This window comes from Pyrus communis, chromosome 2, assembly GCF_963583255.1.
Source record: "Pyrus communis chromosome 2, drPyrComm1.1, whole genome shotgun sequence".
NCBI lineage: Eukaryota > Viridiplantae > Streptophyta > Magnoliopsida > Rosales > Rosaceae > Pyrus > Pyrus communis.
Genome location: NC_084804.1, coordinates 5,098,455 through 5,123,739, shown reverse-complemented (window position 1 = coordinate 5,123,739; position 25,285 = coordinate 5,098,455). Strand labels below are relative to the sequence as shown.

Genomic DNA, 25,285 nt, shown 5'->3' with positions numbered 1-25,285 from the left:
AAATGTGTAGTTATGGCCATTTTCGTCAAGTTCATCTGAATGTTGCCAAAATGAGTTATGTTGGAAGGACCATTGCTACGATTGGGGTCCCTTAACTCATCACAACGTGTAGCTATGGTCATTTTCGTCAACTTCGTCATAATTTTGTTAAAATGAATTATGTTAGAAGGACCATTGCTACAATTGGGTTAAGAATTGAGGGATCATTGCTCCAATTGGATTAAAGTTAAGTGATCATTTATCTAGTCGGATTAAAGTTGAGGACCAATGGTAATGGATTTTTAGTTGAGGGACCATAGTTGCACGTTTTGATGAGTTGAGGGACTAATGGTAATGAATTTTTATAGTTGAGGGATCATAGTTACGTATTTTGATGAGTTGAGGGACTAATGGTAATGAATTTTTAGTTGAAAGACCATTACTCAAATTGAGTTAAAGTTAAATAATCACTACTACAATTTACTCTTCTTTCAAATACCCTACTTATCGTTATTTGAGATCATTGAAAGGAACCAAACCCTAAGTTGAAAAGCCCTCATTACCAACAAATCATGTGGAAGGTGAAGATGACGACCATTCATCAACACACGTGCTAGTGGCTCAAACAAATGGCTGTGATCCTACAAGCAGACTCTAAAAATTCGCCCTCAATTCAAATTGCAACTCACCTACGTGAAGCAATAATAGCTAATGATCATTGCTCAACCATATGATGGTTAATTTGTTTCGAACTTTGTAACACCGGCTTTCAATGATATAATTCAGACTATTCAAGAAGGATCAACAATTCCACAACTCTAACAATGTAGTCCTCTATAATTGGCAGATTGACCCAACTTTGTTGAGTGATAGATTGCACCATGACTTATAATCGAGATGGTAGTCGTGTAATTTTCACTAAACAATATATAGGCGTGTATATGCATTCATGGATTTAGGAATTTTTCCTCCTAAGAGGCAAGATGAAGTCGCATGACACTTTAACCAGTTGCCCTTTGCTACATACCTTCACTTAATCTCTTTAGAACATTTTGTCAATCATCTTATTCAATAATAGTTATATTCATTTAGACGTGCAGCAACTCGTAGAGGAGCGAGAGAATGTGTTCTGACAAAATGGACATCAAGCTAAACCAAAAATGAATAAAATCCATATCAATATATATTTTTTTCAGATGAATAAAATCCAATAAAACTAATTCAAAATTCCAAAGTTTTCACACGTAATACTAAATACCATATAATTAATTACTTGATAATAGGCCTTGGAAGCCCGAATAAAATGCAGATTGTATCCCATCCAGGTATCACATAAGCATGTGCAATTAATTAAACTTAAGCATAATATTTAATTAATTAAAACAGATCCAAGAAAAATAAAATTCACGCACATGCGCACACGCACGTTGTGGGCCCTTGCGACATGTGTGCTTGCGTCCGTACTGGTGTGACAGTATTACGGTACAAACTACAAACACGAAATCACCTATTTCATTTGATTTACCACGGTTGATGTCAAAACTAATATTTTTGGTCAAGCTTAAGGATCACTCAAATTGAATTTGGCAATCTCTATTAGTTCATTTCGCTGATGCACGTCGAACAAATCAACAGCTCATCTTTCTTTCACACAGACCAAAGGCTCATATACCATAATCCATAAGTTCCAGATAGTGAGATCCGGAAAAGATCCAAATTAGTGAACGTTAAACATTTAATTTGATGTAAACCACAAATGAATCAAATCATTTAACAACTTGATAGGTGTAAACTATAAAATAATATTTTCATTTAACATCTTAATATGCATAAAATAAAGATAAAATGTATGAAGTTGAGAAGTATAAATTCATAGGAGACGTATAAATTTACATAAATCCTTAGAAAGAAAGAGCACATTTCTTTTGTATATCTCAAAATCGCGCTTCTATAGCCCTTTTTTTCTTATTCACGAATAAGCTAGTTGTGTGCCACTAAACAAGCTCACAATGATTCAATCGTTTCCTTTTTTGAAAGGATGGAGAGCGTTGGCGGTAAAATGCCCACAGTCACACTCCCAATGATAGAGTGAACTATATCATGAGTAGGGCAACAAAATGTCCATCATCAACTCAATTGGATCTTCTACTTTGCTTGTTTTGATTAGGCTTCCTTTTATGGATTTGATCAGCATTTCGTGCCTGCAACCTTGCTGGTTGCATCGCCCTGTACATCTCTTTTAACTAACTAAAAACTTGGGCTTCTTCTAAGTTAAAAAGCTTGCTTCTCTTTTCTTGAAATATCTTTTCGTAGAGCCGGATCAGACATTCGCATCTTCTCAAAAGGTTAAATTTGTCACAACAACTATATCATGGGCATGGAAGAAAACCCTAAACCAAATGAAAATCTACTTTGGAACTTTATAATGTGAGGAAAGAAGGAAAGAAGGAAAGAAGGAAAGACCAATTCACATGAAGACAAGTTGTCCTTTTAACACCACTCACTAACACCCACTCATTAAAAACCGTAAAAACATGTACAAAACAATGGTCCTGGGAAATTGAATTAAACTCATGTCACAGCAACTGGATAGTTGGGCAATTAATAAAAGTTTCAATCAAAGGGCACAAGGGATCAATTATTTGACGTATCTGGAAAATTTGTTACGTAACATATTATTTTACGTGTTATAATAGTAGTTTGCGAGGTATCTAATAAGATTGAATTGGTACAGAGAATATTAACATGACTCATGCGCAAGAATCACACGCATAAATAAATAAAAATATAAAATAAAATTGTCTCACAACATAGCGGTCACATAGATACGCATTTCAAACTTAACAAAAGCATGGGAAGGAAACAATATAAGATTTTGTGAGGCATCCAATTATGTCTCTCATAGGATGAGCCCATGCTCTTAAATATAGGGAACTTAACGAAAAGATTTCAGTACTGTTCACTTTAACAAAAAATCATATTTTTACACTAAAAAGTCAATCATGGTACTATTTACTTTACCCTTTATTTTGTCCTTATCAGTAAAACTCAAAATTTTCAAGTCATTTTAATTAGTTTTCCTTTAAATATATGGTTCCCCAACTTTTCATAATTTGGATGAGAAATGTAAATGAGCCTCACTCAAAAGTAAGACTCTTTATAGACTCTTTGCACTTCGTGTTTTTTGCACAATGTTTTATAATGTTAATACAATAATTAACGTTAAACTGTGAGGTGATAGAAAATCTTGGAGAGTCCCGTTTTGAGAGTCTCTTTGGCATTTCACACCTTGTAATCATTTTTTTGGGTACTATAGAACATTAATTATGATTAGTGATTACCTTAAATGGACCTGGCTTCTCTGCCCTCCCAATTCCCATACACTCTCATTCCTTTCTATTTGTACGATCACGGTTAAGTCACGTCAACATTTTATATCACTATTATTTTTTGTCTTATTATCTCTATAAAAAAATCAATATAAAATGTTGACATGGCTTAACCGTGACCGCACAAAATAGGAAGGGATGAGAGTGTATAGGAACTGAAAGGGCAGAGAAGCCGGGTCCACCTTAAATTGTGGTGATGGAGCATCCCATTGAGTGTAATTTTCCATTCCAACCTCATAATTATTAGGTGAATGATGCTCAATTATAATCACATATTAAAGCGTGACAATCTAGTGGTAGCGACAATAGAGGAAATATGCATAATTTGCCCCACACAAACAAGATAAGGTGCACATTATGTTCCCACTTAACCTCTTGTGCAATTCTTGAAGTTGCGTGGAGGCAGCTTCAGGAGGAGATGTGAGACAACCTGACGATTAACGTGCATCACCAATCGCTCAGTTATCTCTTACCGTATAAATTCCATACCCATTCTCAAATTTTTGTTGTTAGTTGATTGTTAAACATGTTGTGTATTCATCATTTTTAGTAAAAAATGAACTATTCGGATCAGAATCGCATGGCATCGTTGTGTATATCTGTTTAAAGAAATACTAGACGTTTAGGAAAAGTTCTTCCTCATTTTGTTCCTCTTTATCTCAAATCCCATATCATCATTTCCATATACTTGTTGGTTGTGTGTTTCTCTCTAGTTCATATTAGTTTTGCGTTTGAATTCATTTGAAAGTTATTGAGATCTACAACGAAAAAGGTTTACATTAGGCGTCATGGTTGATCTTCATTTCGATGTCTCCTGCGATTAAATTGAAGAACTTTTTGTCGTTTGAAGTTGAGCATCGTAATTATTTTCATACCTTTGACACTAATTTAGAGCTTAATAACATCACATATTGAATAACTATTTCCTTTCTATCATTCGATTCATTCCTCGATGCCAGTCACTGCCATGGAGAGCAGGACCATTACCACATAGGCAGCCATTTCTTTTGGAATTGGATCCCTGGATTCATTTTGTGAAAATCTTAAGAATTCTCACATTTTAGCAATTTATCGTGTATCGTACAACTAGAAATTATTTGATTTTTTTTATTTAAAATTAAACACAAATAATATTTGACAAAAAATGACAGCATAATGTATAATGAACGATTAAAATATGAAGATATCTAGAATCCCCACAAAATGAATCCGTAGAGGATCCCCTTCCATTTCTTTTGTTGCAGCCTTTGACCAAAAATGTCTTTTTCTCGTGTCAATTTTTTTGACCTAAGGGTATCTCCACCCATCCCTCAATTGCCCTTGGAATCGAGTTGAATCGCCCCTAACCCATAAAAATTTGCTCCAATTGTGGAAAAACTAGAGGGCGATTGGGCCTAGCGCTGCTGCCCTTTCAGCAAACTTAAAATTAATTACATATCTTTGTGAATTAGAAATTATTTTGGTGAATAGTAAGCATCGTTATCCTTTCTCTTCTTAAACGGGTAAACTTGCCTCTTATTTAGAATGAATAGTAAATGTAATTTTACTGTTCTTGCTCTTACCTCCTAAAACGGGTGAAGATACTCTAAGAAAACAAAAAATGCAGGCTTTTTTATACTGCTGCGCACCCTAATTTGTGCACTTATGAATACTTAGCTTTATTATAGCATGTAGGCACTGATTAATTATAACGTATTTTTCAGGATTTTTTAGTATACTCTAAAATATTTTATATCAAGCGGTGTTTAATGGTTAGATCCTTAATTAAATATGTACAATGACTAGTATTAACGTTAAAAATACTCGATAATATAAGATACTCGAGAGCATCATCGAATTTTTCTGCTTTTCCCTTCTCATTCCTTGTTTGTTGTTTCTTGTGATGCGATTTTGAAATTCATACGATACAAATAGTTGGAAAACAGAGTCAGTTCACCTTCAGCATAATTTTTTCTGAAGGAGTCAGCATGCGTGCTGAAACTTCCACATCAGGAATGGACAGGACCTAGGTAAAACACACCTAACTTTTTTTCCCCATTTTTGTGTGTACAAGTTTTATGAATTAAAATTTAAAGCTAGTGGGGCCTGCTTTTATGAAGTAGAGGACTACTTGATCTCTCTACCAAAAGACTTTTAAGTAAAGGTGCATGAAATTTGAACTGTATTAAGGGGGAAAGGAGTGAGATCCACACTGAATTTGTATGGATTAGACACATGATTATATCTTAGAGTTGTAGATAGCCATTATAATCAGCACGTAAGGAGATGTCTACGACTTTAGGACAGTGATAACATACCTCTCTTGATATCATAGGCCAAATCATTCTTCCTTTTCCTTTTTACTGCTTTATTTATTGATATATGTGTTTGATATATTTGGGTATTATCTAATTGATTGAATTTACATGTGTATTATGATCATACTAATTTATATTATCCTACACATAGTTGGAAAACAGAGTAAGTTCACCTTCAGCATCATTTTTTTTCTTCTGAAAGAGGCAGCACGCTTGCTGAAACTTCCACATCAGGAATGGACAGGACTTAAGTCAAACAGACCTAACTTTTTTCCCCATTTTTCTGTGAACAAGTTTTATGATTTAAAACTAGTGGGGCCTGCTTTTATGAAGTAGAGGACTACTTGATCTCTCTACCAAAAGATTTCAAGTAAAGGTGTATGAAATTTGAACTGTATTAAGGGGGAAAGTAGTGAGATCCACACTGAATTTTTGTGTCCCGAGCAGGCGAATAGAGTGATTCGGACTACTTAATTTCAATTATACGGCCATCATTAATCCATTTCACTGTCTCACTTCACAAAAATTCAAAAACTTGAATGGTCCGAATCTCTTTCTTTCTTTTGAACGGTCTAGATCTCTCAGTCCGAAGACTCTGAATACAGAAATCTGGACTAGATCTCATTCTAGGAGGAAATACTTAGTTGTCAACGAGAGCATACTTTATGTGCACTTGGTATTTTGGGACACATCTAATTTTTAATTGGAGAAATGCTACATGGACTCTTTCACACGAAGAAATTTTTTACTATGCTCGGAACACTAGATAGTACACCATAAATGTGGTGTACCACACTGTAGTTCAGGCATATGGAACATCTCTTCTCAAAATAGGATGCTCTATTAACTCTCTACCACCTCATGTCTTTGGCACAGTATTTTGAAGTGTTGACACGAGAATTAACGTTAAACTGTGAAGTGACAGAGAATCCACGAAGAGTCCAAAGAGAATCTCCGTAGAGTTTCTCTTTTAATGAATGTGCAAAAACAAATAGTGCTTACATCAATAATATGATAAATGAATTCCAAACAGCTAAGCTTGTATCCCAACAACTAATTCACAATGAAGTAGTGTAATGAAATCCAGCTAAGCTTCACTATGTATGTCTACATAGCAAATAGATTAGACTAACTTTATTATTAATTAATAATAATAATTAACTTATTTAGTTAATTATGTCCAATTAAAATAAGCTTCCTAGGGCTCTCTTATGGGATAACATGATCTGTTTACATTATTTGATTTAATAAAATTATTAAGAAGCTGTCTCTTGCCTTATAATTACGTAACAACCAAAAGTATTTCATTATTGTGTCTCCACTATGTCCCCTCCAATCGATCAAATATCAATAAAACAAATTAAAAAAAAATAGAAACAAAATAAACAAAATAAAACAAATAAACTTTTAAGCTTGAAATATTCCCATCTAAATAAAAGAAAACTACAAATTTCGACAAAAGAAATAAAAATAAAAATAAAAGAAAACTACAAAAATAAAGCAAAAGGGTAAATAAAATATTGAAAGGACAATTTGTTTTATGCGGCTAATCGGGCCGATTCACTCGCCTTTTACTTTTGAGTCGTAGGACGAGAAACTGAGAGCACCGTTCTAAAAGCTGTTTAGGAAGTCTTGAATCGTTACGAGATAAACTAACACCATGCTCTGATATGGTTCTTAATTTTTTTAGCTATTTGATACCAATTTTAAGAGTAATGTTAAGGAGACTAGATTTATAAACAAAATTTTGTAAACTAAATGACATGGAAGTTGATGATTGGTTATTACTTAAACGCTGATAAACGTGTTTATTTCCTATTGTTGACACATCATTTGATTTGCAAATTTTGTCTACAAATTTAGTCTGCCTAGCATCATTTGCAACACAACATTTTTAATGTGGACATCAATAATAAGTGTCGAACTCGCTGTTTATAACACTTTGAATCTAAGACCATCCACTTACAAATAAAGATAAATACTACTAGATTGTAGTACTAATAATCTAATCCAATGAGGATGCGACTAACTTACTTACATTAGGGATATATTCCGACTCTCTCAATCACATGTGTCGCGTAATTCCGACTCTCTCAATGCCTGAGGGATAAGGATTGTCTGCCATCCCACTTTTGATGCCCTCTCGTATCCTCTTGTTTTGTATGATCACGGTTAAGCCACGTCAACATTTTATATTGTTTTTTTTATAGAGATAATAAGACAAAAATGAATAGTAATATAAAATGTTGACGTAACTTAACCGTGACCATACAAACAGAAGGGTAGGGGAGGGCAGACAATCCTTGTCTATGCCTGAGCCAGAACGCGAGAATATATCCACGTGACATGGAAGTTTTTGTCGGGCGAGGAGATGTTTGTCACACCAGTTGTATCACCTACTTGAGATTAATTTTCACACCAACTATCCAACTATCCAAGTCACATTTATATCTTTAGGACATCTCAACTCCAGAACAAAGTACGTTCCCCAGAAAGGGAGAAGACAAGATGTTCATTCAAACAAACTGAGTTATGAGAAAAGACAAACTTGACAAAGAAATTCCAGTTAATGCTCTTAAAATGCAACCTTGACAAATTGACATTAACAACTAAGCACAATAACGATACCACCAAAGCTATGTTCCTGTCTGCTTCAAAGTACAAAATCAGAAAATTACAGAGAAAAACATTACACTGTAGGAAATGGTGTCTAGAGCTGCTAGGCGCCCGCTTAGGTCGTGACTCTCCCATAGACAGAACATAGATAACTTTCATTTTGCATTTTATTTTTTTAATAAATTGTAAAAGACTTGCTGAATGCTCAGATTAACAATCATTATACTATGGTTCCCCATATCTTCAATATGTTGTAATACTTTCTAATCTATCATTCAATTTTTCAATGTATGTATCCCAAGTCAATTATGTATTTTTTAAGTATAAACAGATACTTATTTATATGATATATAATAAGTTTACTTTAGACCATCGCCTAGCCGTCTAGGCGCTAGGCCCCACTCCGCCCGACTAACGGCTAGCATCTTTTAAAACCTTAGTCATGGTACTGTGAAAAACTACAGGTATAAAAAAAATAAAAAAAAATAAAAAAGAAAAAAAAATCCAAGAGCTTTGACAGTACATGTCCATACACACTGTTGGTGATCGAAATCTAAATAAACTGAAGTTACTTATCATCCAAGTCAGGTTAGATATTTGGACAGATGATACTTTATTGAGAAAGGATGTTGTTTGAAAGGAAAAAGGTAAATTCTCAGGACTCACAAGGACATATGATTCAGTGATTGTTGTGTGTAGAATCATACAGGTTTCGCCCACAACGGTCACATATGTTAGAAGCAGTCGACGACGAGTTCTCGGGCTTTTCCTTCTGCATCTTTGGTAGATCATGTTCCAGAACATCAGAAAGTGCTTTTGATCCTTCTTGGACTTCCTCCAAACTGAAAACAGGCATTAAAGTTATACGGTTAGAACATAGAAGATATCCAGAAAACTTTGAAACATGCTGTCATTTCCGTTGATCCCACCGGATCATAGTTATGCTTGTAAGGCATTTAGTTTCAATGAGATTAAAACATAATTGATCAGTGATCACCAACACCTGTATTTACCTTATGGAGAGCGGAGGAGTCAATCGGATAATAGTATCGTGTGTTGGCTTGGCAAGAACTCCTCTCTCCTTCAACTGTAGGCAGATATCGTAAGCAGAAACAGGGGACAGATTCTTGCTATTGAGCTCCACAGCGTTGAACAAACCTCTTCCTCGAACTTCCTTTATGTAGTTTGGGAATTGCTGCTGAATCTTGACAAGCTGATTCCTAAGCTCCTGTCCCATTTCGGCTGATCTGTTGGTATTTGAACATCACGAAACATAATTTCTACAATGATTTTATAGTGATGTCATAAGAGAGGAGAATGAAAGGGTTTATGTTTGCCACCTTTCAGCAAGCTTCTCATCTCTGATAACATCTAGTGCGGCAACAGCGACTGCACTGGCCAATGGATTACCCCCGAAGGTGCTGCAAGTGATCCCAAATTAATAGTATGGTCAGCCCTATTTTATACGCCCGAAACCAAGGCAAACAAGCGGCATAAAGACTAACAAGAAATTATAAATATGTGTAGTAATGGTAACCATTAAACAACTCTTGAAAATCAGAAATCATGTTTCTACGGCGTGGCCACGCAGGATCACAAACAGAAATTGCTTATGTTTCAACCTTTTTCTGAAAAAGCTACTGATAGAATTATGGTGACAAGAGCTCTCAATGTCCTAGAAGAGACTATAAATGGAAGCAGTTATAAGAGCAAACCTTCCATGCTCTCCGGGTCGGATACAAAGCATTACGTCTTTGTCCGCAAGCACCGCACTTACGGGTATCACTCCACCACCCAATGCTTTTCCTAGTATCTGAATAAAACCCATAAAGTCTTAGGTAAGCATCTGGTATGGTTATAAACAAAACTGCACTGCATGAAAAAGAACTCAGCCAAAAAAGAAAAAAGAGGTACGGTTATGTCTCATGAAGGCTAAATAAACAGCTTCTGCATTTTAACGCCACTGTCAAAGTTATCACTACTCACTCACCACTACATCTGGGCGAACTTCTTCCCAATCAACAGCAAGCATTTTCCCTGACCGTGCTAAACCAGATTGTATTTCATCAGCGATCATCAAAATATTATATTTCGAGCATAGATCTCTAGCAGTTTTCAAATAACCGACTGGAGGAATTATAACCTGTGATCACAACAGACGATTGTTCTCAAAAGAACTGATAGAATATGGAAATAAGTTTAGATTCTAGAACACGTGATAGAATCTAGCATCCAACAACTCTATACACGTTGGTCCATTTCTACGGAACACCATAAATCAATCAAGTATTTAATTCCAAAAACACACATACCCCAGCCTCTCCTTGAATGGGTTCAAAGAGAAATCCAGCTATGCGGTCTCCATTCTCTGCACCCCATAACAGAAAAATTTGTCAGTTCAATTAATACACAAATCTGGTAGACAAATACAAAAAAGAGCGAACTATATGATGATTTAAACAGATATGATCTTTTAAGTCGAAGGGTATAATCACTACAAATTCTTAAACAGAAAAAAAAATGTATTCAAACCTTTGAAAACTTTTTCAAGGCCAGCTGCATCACCAAAATCAACTTTAAGATGTCCAGGCAACAAGGGTCCAAAACCACGGGTTGCTTCATTGTCACAGCTCATGGAGATGACTGCCAAAGTACGACCATGGAAGCAGCCACAACACGAGACAATAATAGCCTGTGTATGACTCGGTTGAGTTAGGGACATATCTGACACAATAACCTTGCCATTGTCCTTCTAATGTTCAAGTCACCAAACTAGAATGGCATAATTCTAAAAGAAGCAATAACACGTACATACAAATTAGGCTTCTAAGTCAGTCAGAGTTTTGGCGTTCAAACTTGTTTTGAGGCCTGAGCTAGTTCCCTAAATTAAGCGATTTGATTTCTTGGTTATTTTTCTATGGTGATTAGGGTTGTATCTCGTTTTTCCCCATTCTTTTCTCAAGAAGAAAACAATAATCATAAATCTCTACACAAGAACTTATATTAACATGCAAAAATCCTTAAGGGGGACAAATACAGCAGGTGCGGAAAGTGAAAAACTTGGGATTTATAAGATACATATATCATGGATATATATATATATATATATATATTCAGGTAAGTGCAACAATCAGAAGTACTCCAGTCAGTGAACCTACTTAAGAAAACATTTATATATGACCCCATATGAAATAACTTGAAAGATAGAAATGCAAACTAAAACTAGTAAGATCTATGTCAAAAAGTAGATACGTCTCCTTGAATTGTACCTCATCTTTTGGAATTTTTTTCTCCTCGTGACCCCATTTCCTTGCCACCTTTAAAGCTGTTTCCACAGCTTCAGCACCAGTGTTCATAGGCAGCACCATGTCATAGCCAAACATGCTTGTTAGATACTCAGCAAATATTGGAAATCTATCATTGTAGAAAGCCCGAGAACTAAGAGTTAGCCTTTCTGCCTGTTCTTGTAATGCCTTCATGATTTTTGGATGGCAATGTCCCTGCAGCAGGAAATTCGGTTGAATAAGGAGAAAGAGTGTTATTCTCTATATATCTGCTTCAAGAATTGGCATTTCTTATGTGAACAAGCTTCTTCACTTACTTCACATTTACTCGGATTCAAGGAAAAAAGCCAGTTCCACATTAGTAATTGGTTAAGAACGAGAACATTCGAATGCAAAAAAGGAATACTATTGTCATGGATTTCCATTTTGTAATTCGAATGGGACAATAAAGTTCATGTCATCTGGTGCAGAAAAGAGATAAGGCAGTTTCGATTATAGGGTAGTTACAAATATGTATGCATATTGTATGTGCAAGCGTGTGCGCACGTTCATGCTCGTCTACCTGATTAACAGCAGAGTAAGCTGAAAGAAAGTCCAGATATCTGTTTCCCTCTGGGTCCTGTATACATGATCCCTTTCCTTGAGAGAACACAACGGGAATTGGGTGGTAACTGAAATTTGCACCAAGCAAATTTTGTCAAAACTTCGTCACAAAACCCTTTCCAGCAAAGAATTTAACACGTTTACACAATCCAGGCAAAAACTTAGAACAAGGGGGAGACTTTACAATTGTGATCAATTATTTAACACAGTTAGCTTTTCCGGAGGCTCGTTACAGGCGAAAAGCAATTCCTAAACACAGAATTAGTTGAAATTAAGTATGCAGACAATCCCAGTATTCCTTAACGTTTATATGCTCATAATATCCTAATTGAGAAAATGGAAAGTCGGTGCAGGAAATCCAAAGGATTCAATCAAACTAAACTCAAAACAATAAGAAATTATAAACAAAACCCAATACATATAATTACAAGTGCATTTAGAACCCGCAGATAAGGAATTAGATGGAAACAAAGAGAACCCAGATGGCAGAACATGAAGAAGAACGGAAAAAGTAGCAGAGATGAGAAATTTTTGGACGAGACATGAAGAGTTTAGAGAGAGAGAGAGAGAGAGGTGACTTGTGGGCGCTGTATTGATATTCCGAGTTGATGAGCTCCTGAGAAGATGAAGGGGTGGTGGCTTGAGGGACAGCACCGAAGCTCCTCCAAATCATACCGTTCTTCAAGCTCGTTGTGCTCAGCGCACGCTGCAAACATCTCCTGCTAGCCATTGATGGATGACGACGATGGGTTCTTCTCCTTACTTGTTTGGTGCTATCAAAATACCAACTTTCCAAATCGTTTCTGATGAAATTATGGAAGAATGGGATTGTTTATTTATTTTTGTTAAGTGTTTTGATACTTGTCATACGATGATTGTTTGGTTTGGATTTTGGGATGATTGTCGTTATACGACGCAGTGTTGCACCTTCCAAAGCATATCTTTGATCCAAAAATAATAATAGTACTACTCATTTTGCGGCATGGTTATGACTGTTCATTTTTTTTTAGAATTGGAAAGATTTACAGAAACATTTTAAACTCTTCTTACAACTATCGTATAATTCAATAGCATTAGAGAAACAAACCCAAACGTGCTATGTGAAAACGGGCATGAAATTTGTTTTCAATCACTTAAGCACCTCGTGATGGTTGTTATTGTATCCAATTTACATTTCGCTCATTTGGTTGTTTCGATTGTGATAGATTGAATAAGTTGTTATCTAGACTCTTCATAGACATTTTAGACTCTTCGTACAATTATCGTATGATTCAATAGTATCAGAGAAACAAACCCATACGTGCTATATGAAATACAGACTTGAAATTCGTCTTCAACTACTTAAGCACCTTGTGATGGTTGTCATTGTAATTTACATTTCGCTCATTTGGTTGTTTGGATTGTGTTGGATTGAATAAGTTGCTATCTATATTGAAGTAATGAACAGATGTTAAATAAATTTTTATATCTCCGCGATGATTAGAAATGAGAAGTTTTATTAATCTCTAATTTGTCTCTTGTCTATAACTCATATAAGATTGAAAGTTGTTGATTGTCACTCGTCCATGAGCCATTAACCACCATAAAATTTTTTAAAAACAGTTCAACAAATTTTTAAGAACAGTTAAGCGAGAATCAAAGTCTGATCGTGTCTACTTAGTGTTTTGCATGATTTGACATATCATATGAAAATTAATCGGGTGATTTTAATAAGTTATCTAATCATTTTGAGTGGGCAAAATAAGTTGAGTACACGTATGAACCCATAAGATAAACGAGCCATTGATGAGTCGACCAGATTATCGACAAATGTTTTAACATGCCAAAAATACAGCTGAGTGCACTATGTGTAATAATAAAATTGATTCAAAAATTAAAAAAGAAAATAATTTCAACTAATTATATTATAATATTTGATATACCAGACTGTATTTTCGACATCCTTATTAAATTTCTCCCGATCATGCCTTTTAAAATTATTGATCTCAAACTCCATAAGAAACCACCAAATATGAAAGTCACAACACAAACCATTAAATACATTTGTTTTTCCACTCATTTTCCATTTCTTTTTCCAAATTTCACCTCTTCCCTGTATTGTTGTTGAAAGTTTCCTAATTTCTCTACGTCTTTGATTTCTAAGACACAATTAACGAAATTGTTATTAACACTCCAAAAAATCACCCTACACTCTCTAGCGAAAAAAGAAAAAGAAAACAAAAGTGTGCATGGTCACTTTTTTCTCGTGTCAGTATCAACTCTCCATCTTTTATCGTATCGTGTTAGGTTCGGATAAACTGGCTCCAAAACAAAGAAAGCATGAATTTCCCGTATCAACTCCGCTCATAAATTCATAACCAACAAAACAAACATCAAACAAGCACTTGTTAAATCGTTTTTGTGGTACATTACTAACAAAATCTTCTTTTACATTACAGAGAAATGTAAGTTATGCTCAGTTTTAGCACATTTGACATCCCCCTTCCCAAGCGATCACACCGGTCCTCCTCCACCTTCCGAATTTGAATCTCAATCTCGCAGCATCGCATGTCAGTTTCAGTACACAAGCACAACCAATAGCCTGTAAAATGCGGCCACAGCCATGCTATACCACTGATTCAACGCATGCCCCCAGCAACGGAGAAATACCAGTCTTAATTCGATTTCTCAAGTCTAAACTAACACTACTTGAAATATACTTCAGAGAGAGAGAGAGAGAGAGAGAGAGAGAGAGAGAGAGAGAGAGAGAGAGTAGAATGTCTCGTATAAGTCTTCGGAGAGGAGTGGCTTGACAAAAATCTAGAGTAGAAATGGAGCTGAAGTAACTAGACCCTGAAAAAATTCGGGTCCTTAGTACGCACCTAAGAGCATTTTGATGTGATCAATATTTAGCAAACACCTACACGAATGCTCCATTGTAATCTAAAGGAAGGGACGAAGTTGAAATTCAAGTGGCTTGCTGGGATATCGTCTTATTGATAAGTGTAATCTACAAGTGGTTTAGAGTTCAGTGTGAAGTAAGTCATCTAAATTCTATATTTCTGTGCACCATATCTCTCTCTACATGAAACTGAAGTTTCAGAATCGTAAGCAATTAAAGCTACACCACTAAAACAAACAATTTACACATCAAAATGGCGTTAAGGTGGTGAGAGTATGTGGGTTCTAGGGAAGCATCATTTAAACTGCAAACTACCACACAATCAGGCCATGTTTGCAGACAAGAATTCGACGACAAAATGGATAATTAGAAGTAGAAGATGATAAAATAAATCTGCACCAGAACCAGAAGATGGTATCTGAACATGCGAGCAGTTTGATATACGAGGGGCAAATATTGACTCAGATAATCTACTAATAAGCCTAATATTATTAACGAAGAAAATCCGTTTCTGTTATTTACTAACATTGAATACCTAGATTAGTTAAAATTGAGAAAGGAGACTAAGCTGTGCTAGAAGCACAGTGGCTCACTCATGGATTAGATTAAAATGGGAAAACCAAGATCCTATAGCTGTTCGAAACCACTGCAATCAAGAGGATATAATGAAGTCAGTCCCATAAGAGAGCCCCATAGTCGTGAATTTTGACATTTATCCAACGATCTTTGGAAGCAAAAAACGCAAGTAATAGGGAGTCCCAGGAGGTCTGTTTACACAATACCTCCCTGAGAGATTTTCATGTGTGGAGCACACAAATTACTATTAGAGAAATGTTGTGAATTTACTATAAAAAGGTCAAGGATGGCACCAAAAACCAGCCAAAAGATCAATTAGTATTTAATAAATGCAGTGATTTCAAAAAACCAAGATGAGGACAGAAGATAGAGAATAAAGAAGCAAAAAGATTCCCTGTGGTTTATCTAGTTGCAGAAAGTGATTCCTCTCAGTCTGCAGTACGCATGTAAGTTAAAAAGAACAGCACAAAGAAGAGATCATTACGAATAGCATTTCACTAACACAATTGATTAGAAGATGCTTCGGGCAAGAAGCTGAGAGCATGAGTTGAATGGCCAGAGAAATAACAAGCATATACTATAAGATCGAAAATTATGGTCATTACCGAATAATCTTCTGGCAAGAACATCAATTCATAGAATATAGAGTGACAGTACCGAAAATTAGACGAACTCTATACTAGTGAAGATAAGACCAGATGAAGCGACGCGACAAGAAAGAAAGGAACTAATATTGTAGATAAGAATAGATTTGGCGACAAAGATGGGGCTACATGCCTAATCATAAACCCCGCAGTGAATCCTCTGGCAGAGTCTCAATACCGGCTTGAGTGGGAGAATCAGGAAGGGTCGAGTTCAATAAGCCTAGGAAAGAAGCCTTCTCCAGAACCGAATCTAAAGAACTAGGAGAGGAAACATGAGGGAGAAATGTTCAAAATTCCCTGCTGTACGCACCAGACATATATTAACTTAAAGGACTATTCACCTTTGAACAGCAAGAAGCAGCCTGAAAAGTTAGGGGGCCATTATAAATGCCTGAATCAAGTTCTCTGCCGTACGCTTCTGTTCAGGTGTGCCAGATATATGTGCAACACGATCACCCCGGGAAGATTTGGACTCAGAGATCTCTACCATTGCTCCCGATATCTGGAAAAGACATAAATATGAATGAGAATGACATTCAGACACACAAAGCCTACATGTTCAGGCAAAAACTAGCTAGACTTTTCATGTTGATCCATCTCTACACAATAATCAAGCAGTAGATACAGATACAAAAGGAAAGATCCTCCCACCTTCCGAATATTGGCTATATTTGCCCCGCCTTTGCCCATCACTTTACCCACTGCATTCGCAGGAACTAGCATCTCAAGTGTTGAAGGGGGTGGCAACCTGCATAATGTTATTGAAAGCAATCTAAGGATGAATAGAAACCGAAAAAGACAAGCTTCACAGCAAGATAGGCAAAACTACATACGCTGACCCTCCATATAGCTTGGATGGATACGAAGACATGGATCCATAGCCATTTTCTCCCATCTAAAGGAAAAGAAAACATATATAACAAGTAGTATCAGAGGTTTATTTAAAGTTTATTCATCTCCAAAATAACTTGGTTAAATGAACATACCGACACAGATCCATATCCATAGAGGCTACCAGAAGAAAGCAGGCCCAAGCCACTTCCACTTTCAGCCCTCTGATCATAACCCATCGAAGTAACTGGGGGAACAGAAGGCAGGACAGGTGGCATTGAGAGACCAGTGCCACCCGAGTACAGAGATTCAGCACCACCAGAGGTATTAAGACCATCATCTCTATCTTTCAAGACATCGTCTCGGAGTCTTAGAACAATCTGAATAAGTGCATCCCTCAAACTACTGGGATCTCCTGCCACCTATATAAGGAAAAAAGAAATGAGAAAGATGTGATCAACAAGAAAAAATTGGATCGCAATGGTTAAATATTTATGTAGAACCAACCTCAACAAGTTCATCATTAGCATCAGAACCCCTAGGCTTATCAGCTTTTGAAATACGGACATCAGCTTTTGTTCTCTTTCGGATTTCATTTATAATGGAACCACTTTTTCCAATAATGCAACCAATAACTTTAGATGGAACAAGAAGTCGAATGGAAACAGAGTCATCATCTTCATCATTTATCTTCCCTTGCAGCAAAAGAACAGCTTCCACTGCCATAGATTTTAGATCATCGGGTGACTGCCAAAAAAGAAACCCAACGTGATCAACATGTTCAAGGAGATGAATGCCGAGTGCTGTTGTGAGACCCATAGAAAAATACTAGTCAAGATTATTCACAATTTAATCACCCAACACAATGTTGACATTTAAGTTTAAAAGTTGAGGATGGATTATAATAAGTCTTTCTTGTAATGAAATCTATATTTTTTACATTGTAATGGTTAATAAACATGAGCTCATGCCCAGAGAAGGATCCTGGAATTGCTGACGTCGGCATAAACCAGCAACAGAAGCAGAATACTGGATTTGATAGAATATTCTAGGTTATTTTAGCCTATAAAATACTATGCAGACGCATAACAAAACATAAAGAAATACTGAACCCTTAGTGGAAATTGCATTTATACCGAGCTCTTCCTAAATTTTGTTCTTGATAAGTCTACCAAAACATAAAGAGTCAGTATACCATCGCGGTCATACTTCTATTGCAGTAATAGTAATAGTAGACTATCATGGTCATACCTCTGTTGCAGTAACACTAATTATACACTCATCACGGTCCTTGGTATCATCAACCTCAATACGAGCACCACTCCCCTGCCTTATGCTTTTAATGGTGCCCCCACCCTTGCCAATGACACGACCAATCTTGTCAAAGGGACACAGTACTCGCACAATTAACTCCTCAGATCGGGAGGCAACGCCAAAACCAGAAACTAAAGGAAGGGCAGATGAATACAGGGGCCACGTGTTCCCTGTATCCGTGTAACCCTGAAGATCCTGTAAATGTGTAGCACCTATGATTGGAGGTACAGATCTAGAAGAGACAATAGGATCTCCACTTTGATATAGTCCACCTGGTTGATAAATAGGGACATCTGATGGGATAATAATACTTGGCGGGGCCACTGGTACCGATGTCTCAAGAGAAATCTCTTCCTTCGGAGCAAACTTGTACATAATTGCAGAAACTGCAAATAATGCTCTTTTAACTGCTTCTGATTCTCCGTTTATCTGTTTGCAAAGGGAAATGAACTCTTAACAGAAAATATTACCGGTTAAGAAGTTAACCAAACAGAAAAGTTAAACATTTGTAGCAAAATTTGCAAGCATGTAAACATATTACATTTTATGCACAAAGAAGGTCCATTTAACACAATTCAGGAACTTCATACTAACATTTTCTAACGGTGTAGAGTGTCTAGCCTGTTCATTCCCGACTATTGTATGGCTACAATGAGAGTGTAAACATACCCAAAAAACTTCATATACAAGAAAAATGAAAACGATTCTGAACCAAGGCAAGGCATCAAATATGAACTATCGAGCTACTGTACTGATAACCCAACCTTTGAAAACAAGAACGAAAATGCCTACTTGGAAAAGCAAAACTGAAACATTGAGTAATTATTCTTATTTAATAACAAATACTAACCATGAGAAAATTGTCAAAGTCCATGGCGCACGAATGTGTTGGGTCAGTGGCATCTTTTGCAACAACCTTGATGTTGGTCCTCGTCTTGCTCCTCAGTTTCTTTATAGTCGACCCCGCCTTACCAATAATATTTGCAGACTGGCTAGAAGGAACAAGAATTTGGCAGTCTTCCCTACTATCCCTCCGTCTCTTATCCGAATCCCCAACACTAGCCAATGCATTTGAAATCGCAGAATGAACTCTGAGAAGAGCATCCTGGGCAGCACACAAAGGTTCCCTATCACTGAACTCATCATCAACCTCAACCTCTTCCTTATCCGTAACATAGCTATAAATAATTATAACCCTATCTTTCGCACCCGGAAATGGATCCACAACCTTGATTTTCGCTCTAGTATCTTGCCGGATCAAGTTGATCACTTTCCCACTCTTGCCAATAACACTCCCAATAACTCCATCAGGGCATAGAATCCTATAAACCACCAATTCATCACTACCCCTTTCGTCTCGGTCATTGAATCGTCTCTTTTGGTTCTTGTTTCCCCCATCGTGGTCTCTCTGCGACCGATACCGCTTACCCGTCTCCCCCATTCTTCCTCTGGATTGGTTTTCCTCCTAAAACCACACCAAAATAAAAAAATTCAAAAACTGGGCACTCCCCAAAATTACAACAGAAAAGCAATAAGCAGATAAAAGAAAGAACAAAATTTGATTCAAATAACATTGGATTGCCTTCCCTTTGGCAATCTTTGTACCAAAAGAAACAGAAAAAAAAGGGGTTTTCTTCAATTAACAAAGTAGGGTTTATTTGCAGCGGAAAGGAAAAACCTTTGGAGAAAATCAGAGAATTAAAGCCTCTGATGCGAATGGGTAAAAACCCTTGTCGAAAACTCACCTGTTGTAATCAGTCGAATACGGAGAGCTCCGGAAAGTATTGGGTTTGTGAAGCAGTCGAGTTCCTAGGTTTTTTTTACCTTATTGTCGTACTTGCAGTCGGATATATGACGCAGGAAGGAACGGTTAGTTTTTTTTATTGTTAGTTTTTGAGAAAATTATGCAATGGTCATCACCTTTAGTTCAGTTAGTATAATGGTTTATTAATTAAAAATCTATTATCATTAGTTTTTTAACTTATTAGGACGTGTAGTTGTGATTATTTTTATCAATTTGATCAGGATTTTTATAAAAAAAAAGTCACGTGTTACGCACATGAAGCTGAATTAATGGGCAAATATGAAAAAATTGTACCAATTGGAGAGATGATTCATTATCTTTAGCCCAATTAGATCAATGATATCTCAATTTTAACTCAATTATGGCAATAATCCTTCAAACATAACTATTTTATAACAATTGTCCTTCAAACATAACTCATTTTAACGGAATTCTGATGGAATTGACGAAAATGATCATAACTATACGTTTTGACGAATTAAAAAACCAACCGTCATAAATTTTCAATTAAAAGACAATTGTTCTAATTAGATTAAAATTGAGATATTATTTTTACAAATTTCTATGGTTTTCTAAATCTAAGTGGGCCCGGAGCCCAAATAAATAAATAGTGAGAACAATGAAGCCATTGGACCTCATTGCTTTTCCCCAGCAGCAGTGGCCGATTCGAATTCGATCATATTCAGACCGAATAGGAAGAACATGGAACAAGAAGCGGCGGAAACGCTGATTCAGGCAGCGAGCTCGGATGGGTCGGAGCCGGCTTCAGTGAACCGCGCCAGGAAGCTGCTGTTCCGGCGAATGCTAGTTGGGATAAGAGACGGCCGGTTTTTCTTGGGCACCTTTCACTGCATCGACAAGCAAGGCAACATTATACTCCAGGACGCAGTGGAGTATCGGAGCACGCGGCGGTCCTCCCCTTCTCCGATGGAGCAGCGGTGCCTTGGTCTGATTCTAATCCCTTCTTCTTGCCGTGCTTCTTGTCACGTTGGTTGCTCTGTCGAAGAACAATTGTCTCTGCTTTCCTTCTAGAACCAAACATCTTTTACAAAATATGGTTTTGTACTATGATGTTTGTATTCACGTCTTTGAAAAGACGATATTCAAAACTACTCTGCTGTGCGGTGTGCGAAGACGGGTTTGATTTTATAAATGATAGAAACTGTTTTGCTTAGAACTTGCATTGTATGTGTGGCTAGGCAATCCATGTATGAATTCGATTTTCTTCGAAGATCGATGTTTTCGTGGAGAATTTCTTGAACAGATTGGCATGAAGCATTCTAATGTCTGGTGATGTATGCTTTTTGAATAATGATGAACAAATTTACATAAAAATTAATATTCGTATAGATATTCGATTTGCTCTGTGAAATCTTATACATATTGTTAGGTACAACGGTAAGGTTTGATCAAAATCTGTCGCGGTATGGTGTTCCATATACAATAAGATACGGCACAGTTCGCACGACAGTGTCAATCGGTATTGCAAAGTTAACTCCGGACGATGCTCCTGTCCCTGCAATATAAACAGAGATAATATAAGCATTTGGAAGTCTTAACGAAGTCCGAGTTCCAGCTTCCGGGCAATACAACTTGGTTTCTAGATCTCTTCCTAGTTTGGTGCTGCGGCACAAGCTTAACGATTACCTTTGCGAGTGAAAGTTGCTGTGTTAACTCCGATAATATGGCCATGCGAATCAATTAACGGCCCTCCTGAATTCCCTGCAAAAATTCCACCATTGAAGGTTGAAAACCTCGAATTTACATGTGCAAACACTTCAAGAGCATATTCAACCAAGGGTTTCAAGCAAAAGGAACCGAAAATAAAAGAGAAACATAAGTCGTCAATGATCATCTATTGTCCGTGGACGAAAATGAGCAGGTTTGCAAGGTTTGGAAAGCTTCGGCTGTGTTTTCGGATGTAAACAGGAAAGACGTTTTCTTCACCCTACAGTAAAACATAACTTGCAGGCACTGAACTTCAGCAGTCTGATGCATTATCAACTAAGTAAATCAAATCGGTGGTTGCATTACTAGAATTAAGTACACAGTGAAACCGCAATTCGTTTGTACTCATACATAACACGATTATGTTAAGAAGAAGGGTGAAAGCTGTATGAAAGCTTTTGGAAAACGAAAATTATTACCAGAGTTAATGGCAGCGTCCGTTTGAATAGCTCCTCTGATGGCCTTTCCATCTGGTGAGGGTATCTCCCTCCCTAAGCCACTGACCACCTGTGATATCCAAAGAACCCATCAGGCCATAAGACAGTTGGCAGAAATTGATGAAAAACATTAAACAGACCGAAAAATCTAAGTGTGGAGTAGTGACAGTGGAAAAGTTACCCCTATTGTTAGTGTGTTCTCGTATCCATAAGGATTTCCAATGGCGAAGCAGCTCTGACCGACATGTAAATCGTTAGATGTACCAAGAACAACAGGTTTTAACTCATGTCCTTGAACATCAACCTGCACATGGTATTAAGCTAAAAATCATCAACACTTCACATGTACTCGATAGTTTATGCACAAAATGAATGCGTATGGTGCATTAGTTTACATGATTTTATGAAACGAGATTGAGATCGATAACAAGCTTTATCGTTATCACATGCATCATACCATACCATACCTCATGGAAATTTCTTAAACATGACTTTGGTTGCAAAAGAGTGGCTGAACGCTTAGTATGCATATTACAATAAGGAAGTAAGACAAACGCCAAGAGAATAAAATTGGTGAGTTTTGCTGAATACCTTAAGAACAGCTAAATCATAGGTTGGATCGACACCAACAATCTTTCCTTCACTGTAAAAACCATTGCCTCTCGCGTCCACAAGGTAAACCTATAAAGAAGGGTGCCAAAGAAACTTTGAAATTCAAACGAATGACTTGAACTCCAAAATAAACATTCAATTACGTTCGGAACAAGAACTTGAAAATATGACAAAGATTTTAAATTGAATAAAAGGACAAAACCTTACAACGCTGTAATCCGCTTTGATCCGTAGCCAATTTAGCTATAACATGGTAATTTGTGACCTGGAGCCACAAAGGATTGACTGGCTTTAGTACCAGGAAGTAAACATCCATAAACTAAGAAGATAATACCTAATCATCTGGGAGAAGATGCAAACCACTAGATAATACAAAACTACAAACTTACAAGTTACAACAAAATCTGTCTTTTAGGTCCGAAAATAAAGCACAGCTGCATATGTATATAAAACCTGCTAAAACGTTGCTGGAACGACCTTAGAAAAACTAAGCTAACAAAGTGCAATTGACAGACGAAAATACAAGCATTATGACTGCAAGCTGAGGCAAGTTGTTAAACAGATATTATGAATACCCATCAGATTGTAAGAGAAATGATGAAAAAGAACTCGCCCAGTCATAGCATCTAAAGTTAAGTTCACACAGAGAAGCAGAAAACAGGTAAGCTTACAATGTGACCAAACTTATCCCAAATGAAGCCTGAACCTGTTCCTTCAACTTTGGAATTTTCATCTCCGCTTTGCGAGACAACATCAAAAGAGGCCTTGAGGCTTTTGTCTATTTCAAGGTCTTTAATAAAAACAACCGATGGAGAAGTTTCCTGCAATCACATTTCACAATTGGTGAAGAATGAGAATAAAGAAACCATATGTTTTAAATCGCCAGTTCATCAAGACGAGGTTAGTAATAGATTCACCTACAAGTTCTCTGAAAATCTTACCATGACAAAATAATAATTCACTGAGGTGAGGTGAATAACATGTGCACCTAGAAGCATAACATAGAGTTTGGTTTACGTGGAAGCAATTTTGATAAGGAATGACTATAAACTATAGAGCTCGATTCGTTTGGAAGGAACGGGTTTTCGAACCCATCCAAATTTTATTCATAGGTATTTCATAAGTGTGAATTTCTAGTTTATATACACATCATTCGCTCCACCGTTTGAATAAACTTTTCTGAGCAGCAAACTGATACACAAACAACCATAAGACCCACCTTAAGAAAATCCCAGAGATTCGAGCAAAATATTCTAGGGCTTTCGGACTGATTTCAGAAAATCTACCAATATTGATGATATGATAACACTTCCAATTAATCACATCAGAAAGAGATATGGGTCACAGAAAAATGAAGGTTGAACGATTGCACGACAGTGCCATTGCTATTCGACCGCGATAAAACTAAAATCTATAGGAATTTTGAGCAGCAGATGGATGCAGAAATGAACATAAAAGAAAAAAAAGGTAACAATTCAGCGACTTAATTCCAATTTCTGCATACTTTCAACAGTTCTTCCATTCAAGTTTTCATCTTTTTTCAACAAACCACATAAACAACCAAAAGGGTCAAACAAAATTAGCAAAAATTACAGAATCAAGCTTAATTCCACGACCTACATTCAAATCAAGGGGCAAAAAAAATGACACAAAAGTCAAAACATTACAAAAAAAAATGTCAATTTAGTGTCAGAGTGAGACCTGGAAGAGATTGACGGCGCGGTCTTCGTCTTGCTGAAGCTCATCCTGCAGAGCGAGTGCAAGGCGAGATGAAGGTTGTGGGGAAATGGGGTTACAGAAATGGAGCAAGGAAGCCGCCACAAGGCTTGGGGCAAGCACCATGGCTCTTCTCCTGGTGAAAATTTTGTTCTTCTGTGAATTGCGTGAGGGGTTTGAGGAAGAAGAAGAAGAAGAAGAGTTGGTTGGTATTGGAGAGGGCTTGATTTGGCTAAGAGAACCCAACACCACCACCATTTTTGTTGTTCTTTCCCGGGAATTTTAACTGAATTTTGAGCTTTATTTACCTCTTAACAATGGAGATTGAATCAATGTGCTTCTTTTTCAATGGGCTTGATTGGTATTTGCACTTAATTTGGGCCGACTCTTAATTGGGCCTTTTTGTGATAAAAATTACTAGCTTCTATTGACAATTTGCTCATTTGTATGTTATTTTCATTTAAGATATGTTTTTATATTAGGAAAACTAATGAAAATGGTTTTAAAATTTTGAGTTTTAACTATAAGGATAAAATAGAGGGTAAAGTGAATAGTACCAGGATTAACTTTTTAG

General features: G+C 36.6%; 4 protein-coding genes across 7 annotated transcripts; 1 reads left to right on the top strand and 3 right to left on the bottom strand.

The window, feature by feature from the left end:
- Nucleotides 1-8,776: 8,776 nt before the first annotated feature.
- Nucleotides 8,777-13,065, bottom strand: LOC137725630 (ornithine aminotransferase, mitochondrial-like). Its single transcript, XM_068464383.1, has 10 exons — nucleotides 12,747-13,065; nucleotides 12,128-12,236; nucleotides 11,551-11,781; nucleotides 10,814-10,973; nucleotides 10,594-10,649; nucleotides 10,272-10,424; nucleotides 9,997-10,094; nucleotides 9,622-9,702; nucleotides 9,295-9,528; nucleotides 8,777-9,123 (listed from the first exon to the last, which is right to left on the bottom strand). The coding sequence occupies exons 1-10, from the start codon at nucleotides 12,896-12,898 to the stop codon at nucleotides 8,961-8,963; spliced, it is 1,437 nt and encodes a 478-aa protein (XP_068320484.1). The 5' UTR covers nucleotides 12,899-13,065; the 3' UTR covers nucleotides 8,777-8,960.
- A 1,457-nt stretch (nucleotides 13,066-14,522) lies between these two features.
- LOC137725286 (KH domain-containing protein At4g18375-like) lies at nucleotides 14,523-20,293 on the bottom strand. Of its 4 annotated transcripts, XM_068463923.1 has the most exons (9): nucleotides 20,160-20,293; nucleotides 19,265-19,879; nucleotides 18,352-18,843; nucleotides 17,608-17,847; nucleotides 17,256-17,522; nucleotides 17,103-17,164; nucleotides 16,921-17,017; nucleotides 16,611-16,771; nucleotides 14,523-16,527 (listed from the first exon to the last, which is right to left on the bottom strand). In XM_068463923.1, exons 2-8 carry the CDS (start codon nucleotides 19,853-19,855, stop codon nucleotides 16,640-16,642), a joined length of 1,881 nt encoding a protein of 626 aa, XP_068320024.1. In that variant the 5' UTR covers nucleotides 19,856-19,879; nucleotides 20,160-20,293; the 3' UTR covers nucleotides 14,523-16,527; nucleotides 16,611-16,639. The 4 variants fall into 4 exon arrangements, with proteins under 4 accessions (XP_068320024.1, XP_068320022.1, XP_068320025.1 ...); XM_068463921.1 differs by having other exon boundaries at nucleotides 14,523-16,771; XM_068463924.1 differs by having other exon boundaries at nucleotides 14,523-16,771; nucleotides 17,109-17,164.
- A 579-nt stretch (nucleotides 20,294-20,872) lies between these two features.
- On the top strand, nucleotides 20,873-21,498 carry LOC137725737 (uncharacterized). The gene has a single exon (XM_068464510.1). It carries the CDS (start codon nucleotides 20,921-20,923, stop codon nucleotides 21,248-21,250), a length of 330 nt encoding a protein of 109 aa, XP_068320611.1. The 5' UTR covers nucleotides 20,873-20,920; the 3' UTR covers nucleotides 21,251-21,498.
- Nucleotides 21,499-21,547: 49 nt separating this feature from the next.
- On the bottom strand, nucleotides 21,548-25,017 carry LOC137725736 (protease Do-like 5, chloroplastic). Its single transcript, XM_068464509.1, has 8 exons — nucleotides 24,697-25,017; nucleotides 23,667-23,816; nucleotides 23,198-23,260; nucleotides 22,975-23,064; nucleotides 22,565-22,687; nucleotides 22,366-22,453; nucleotides 21,866-21,940; nucleotides 21,548-21,734 (listed from the first exon to the last, which is right to left on the bottom strand). The coding sequence occupies exons 1-8, from the start codon at nucleotides 24,967-24,969 to the stop codon at nucleotides 21,628-21,630; spliced, it is 969 nt and encodes a 322-aa protein (XP_068320610.1). The 5' UTR covers nucleotides 24,970-25,017; the 3' UTR covers nucleotides 21,548-21,627.
- Nucleotides 25,018-25,285: the final 268 nt, after the last annotated feature.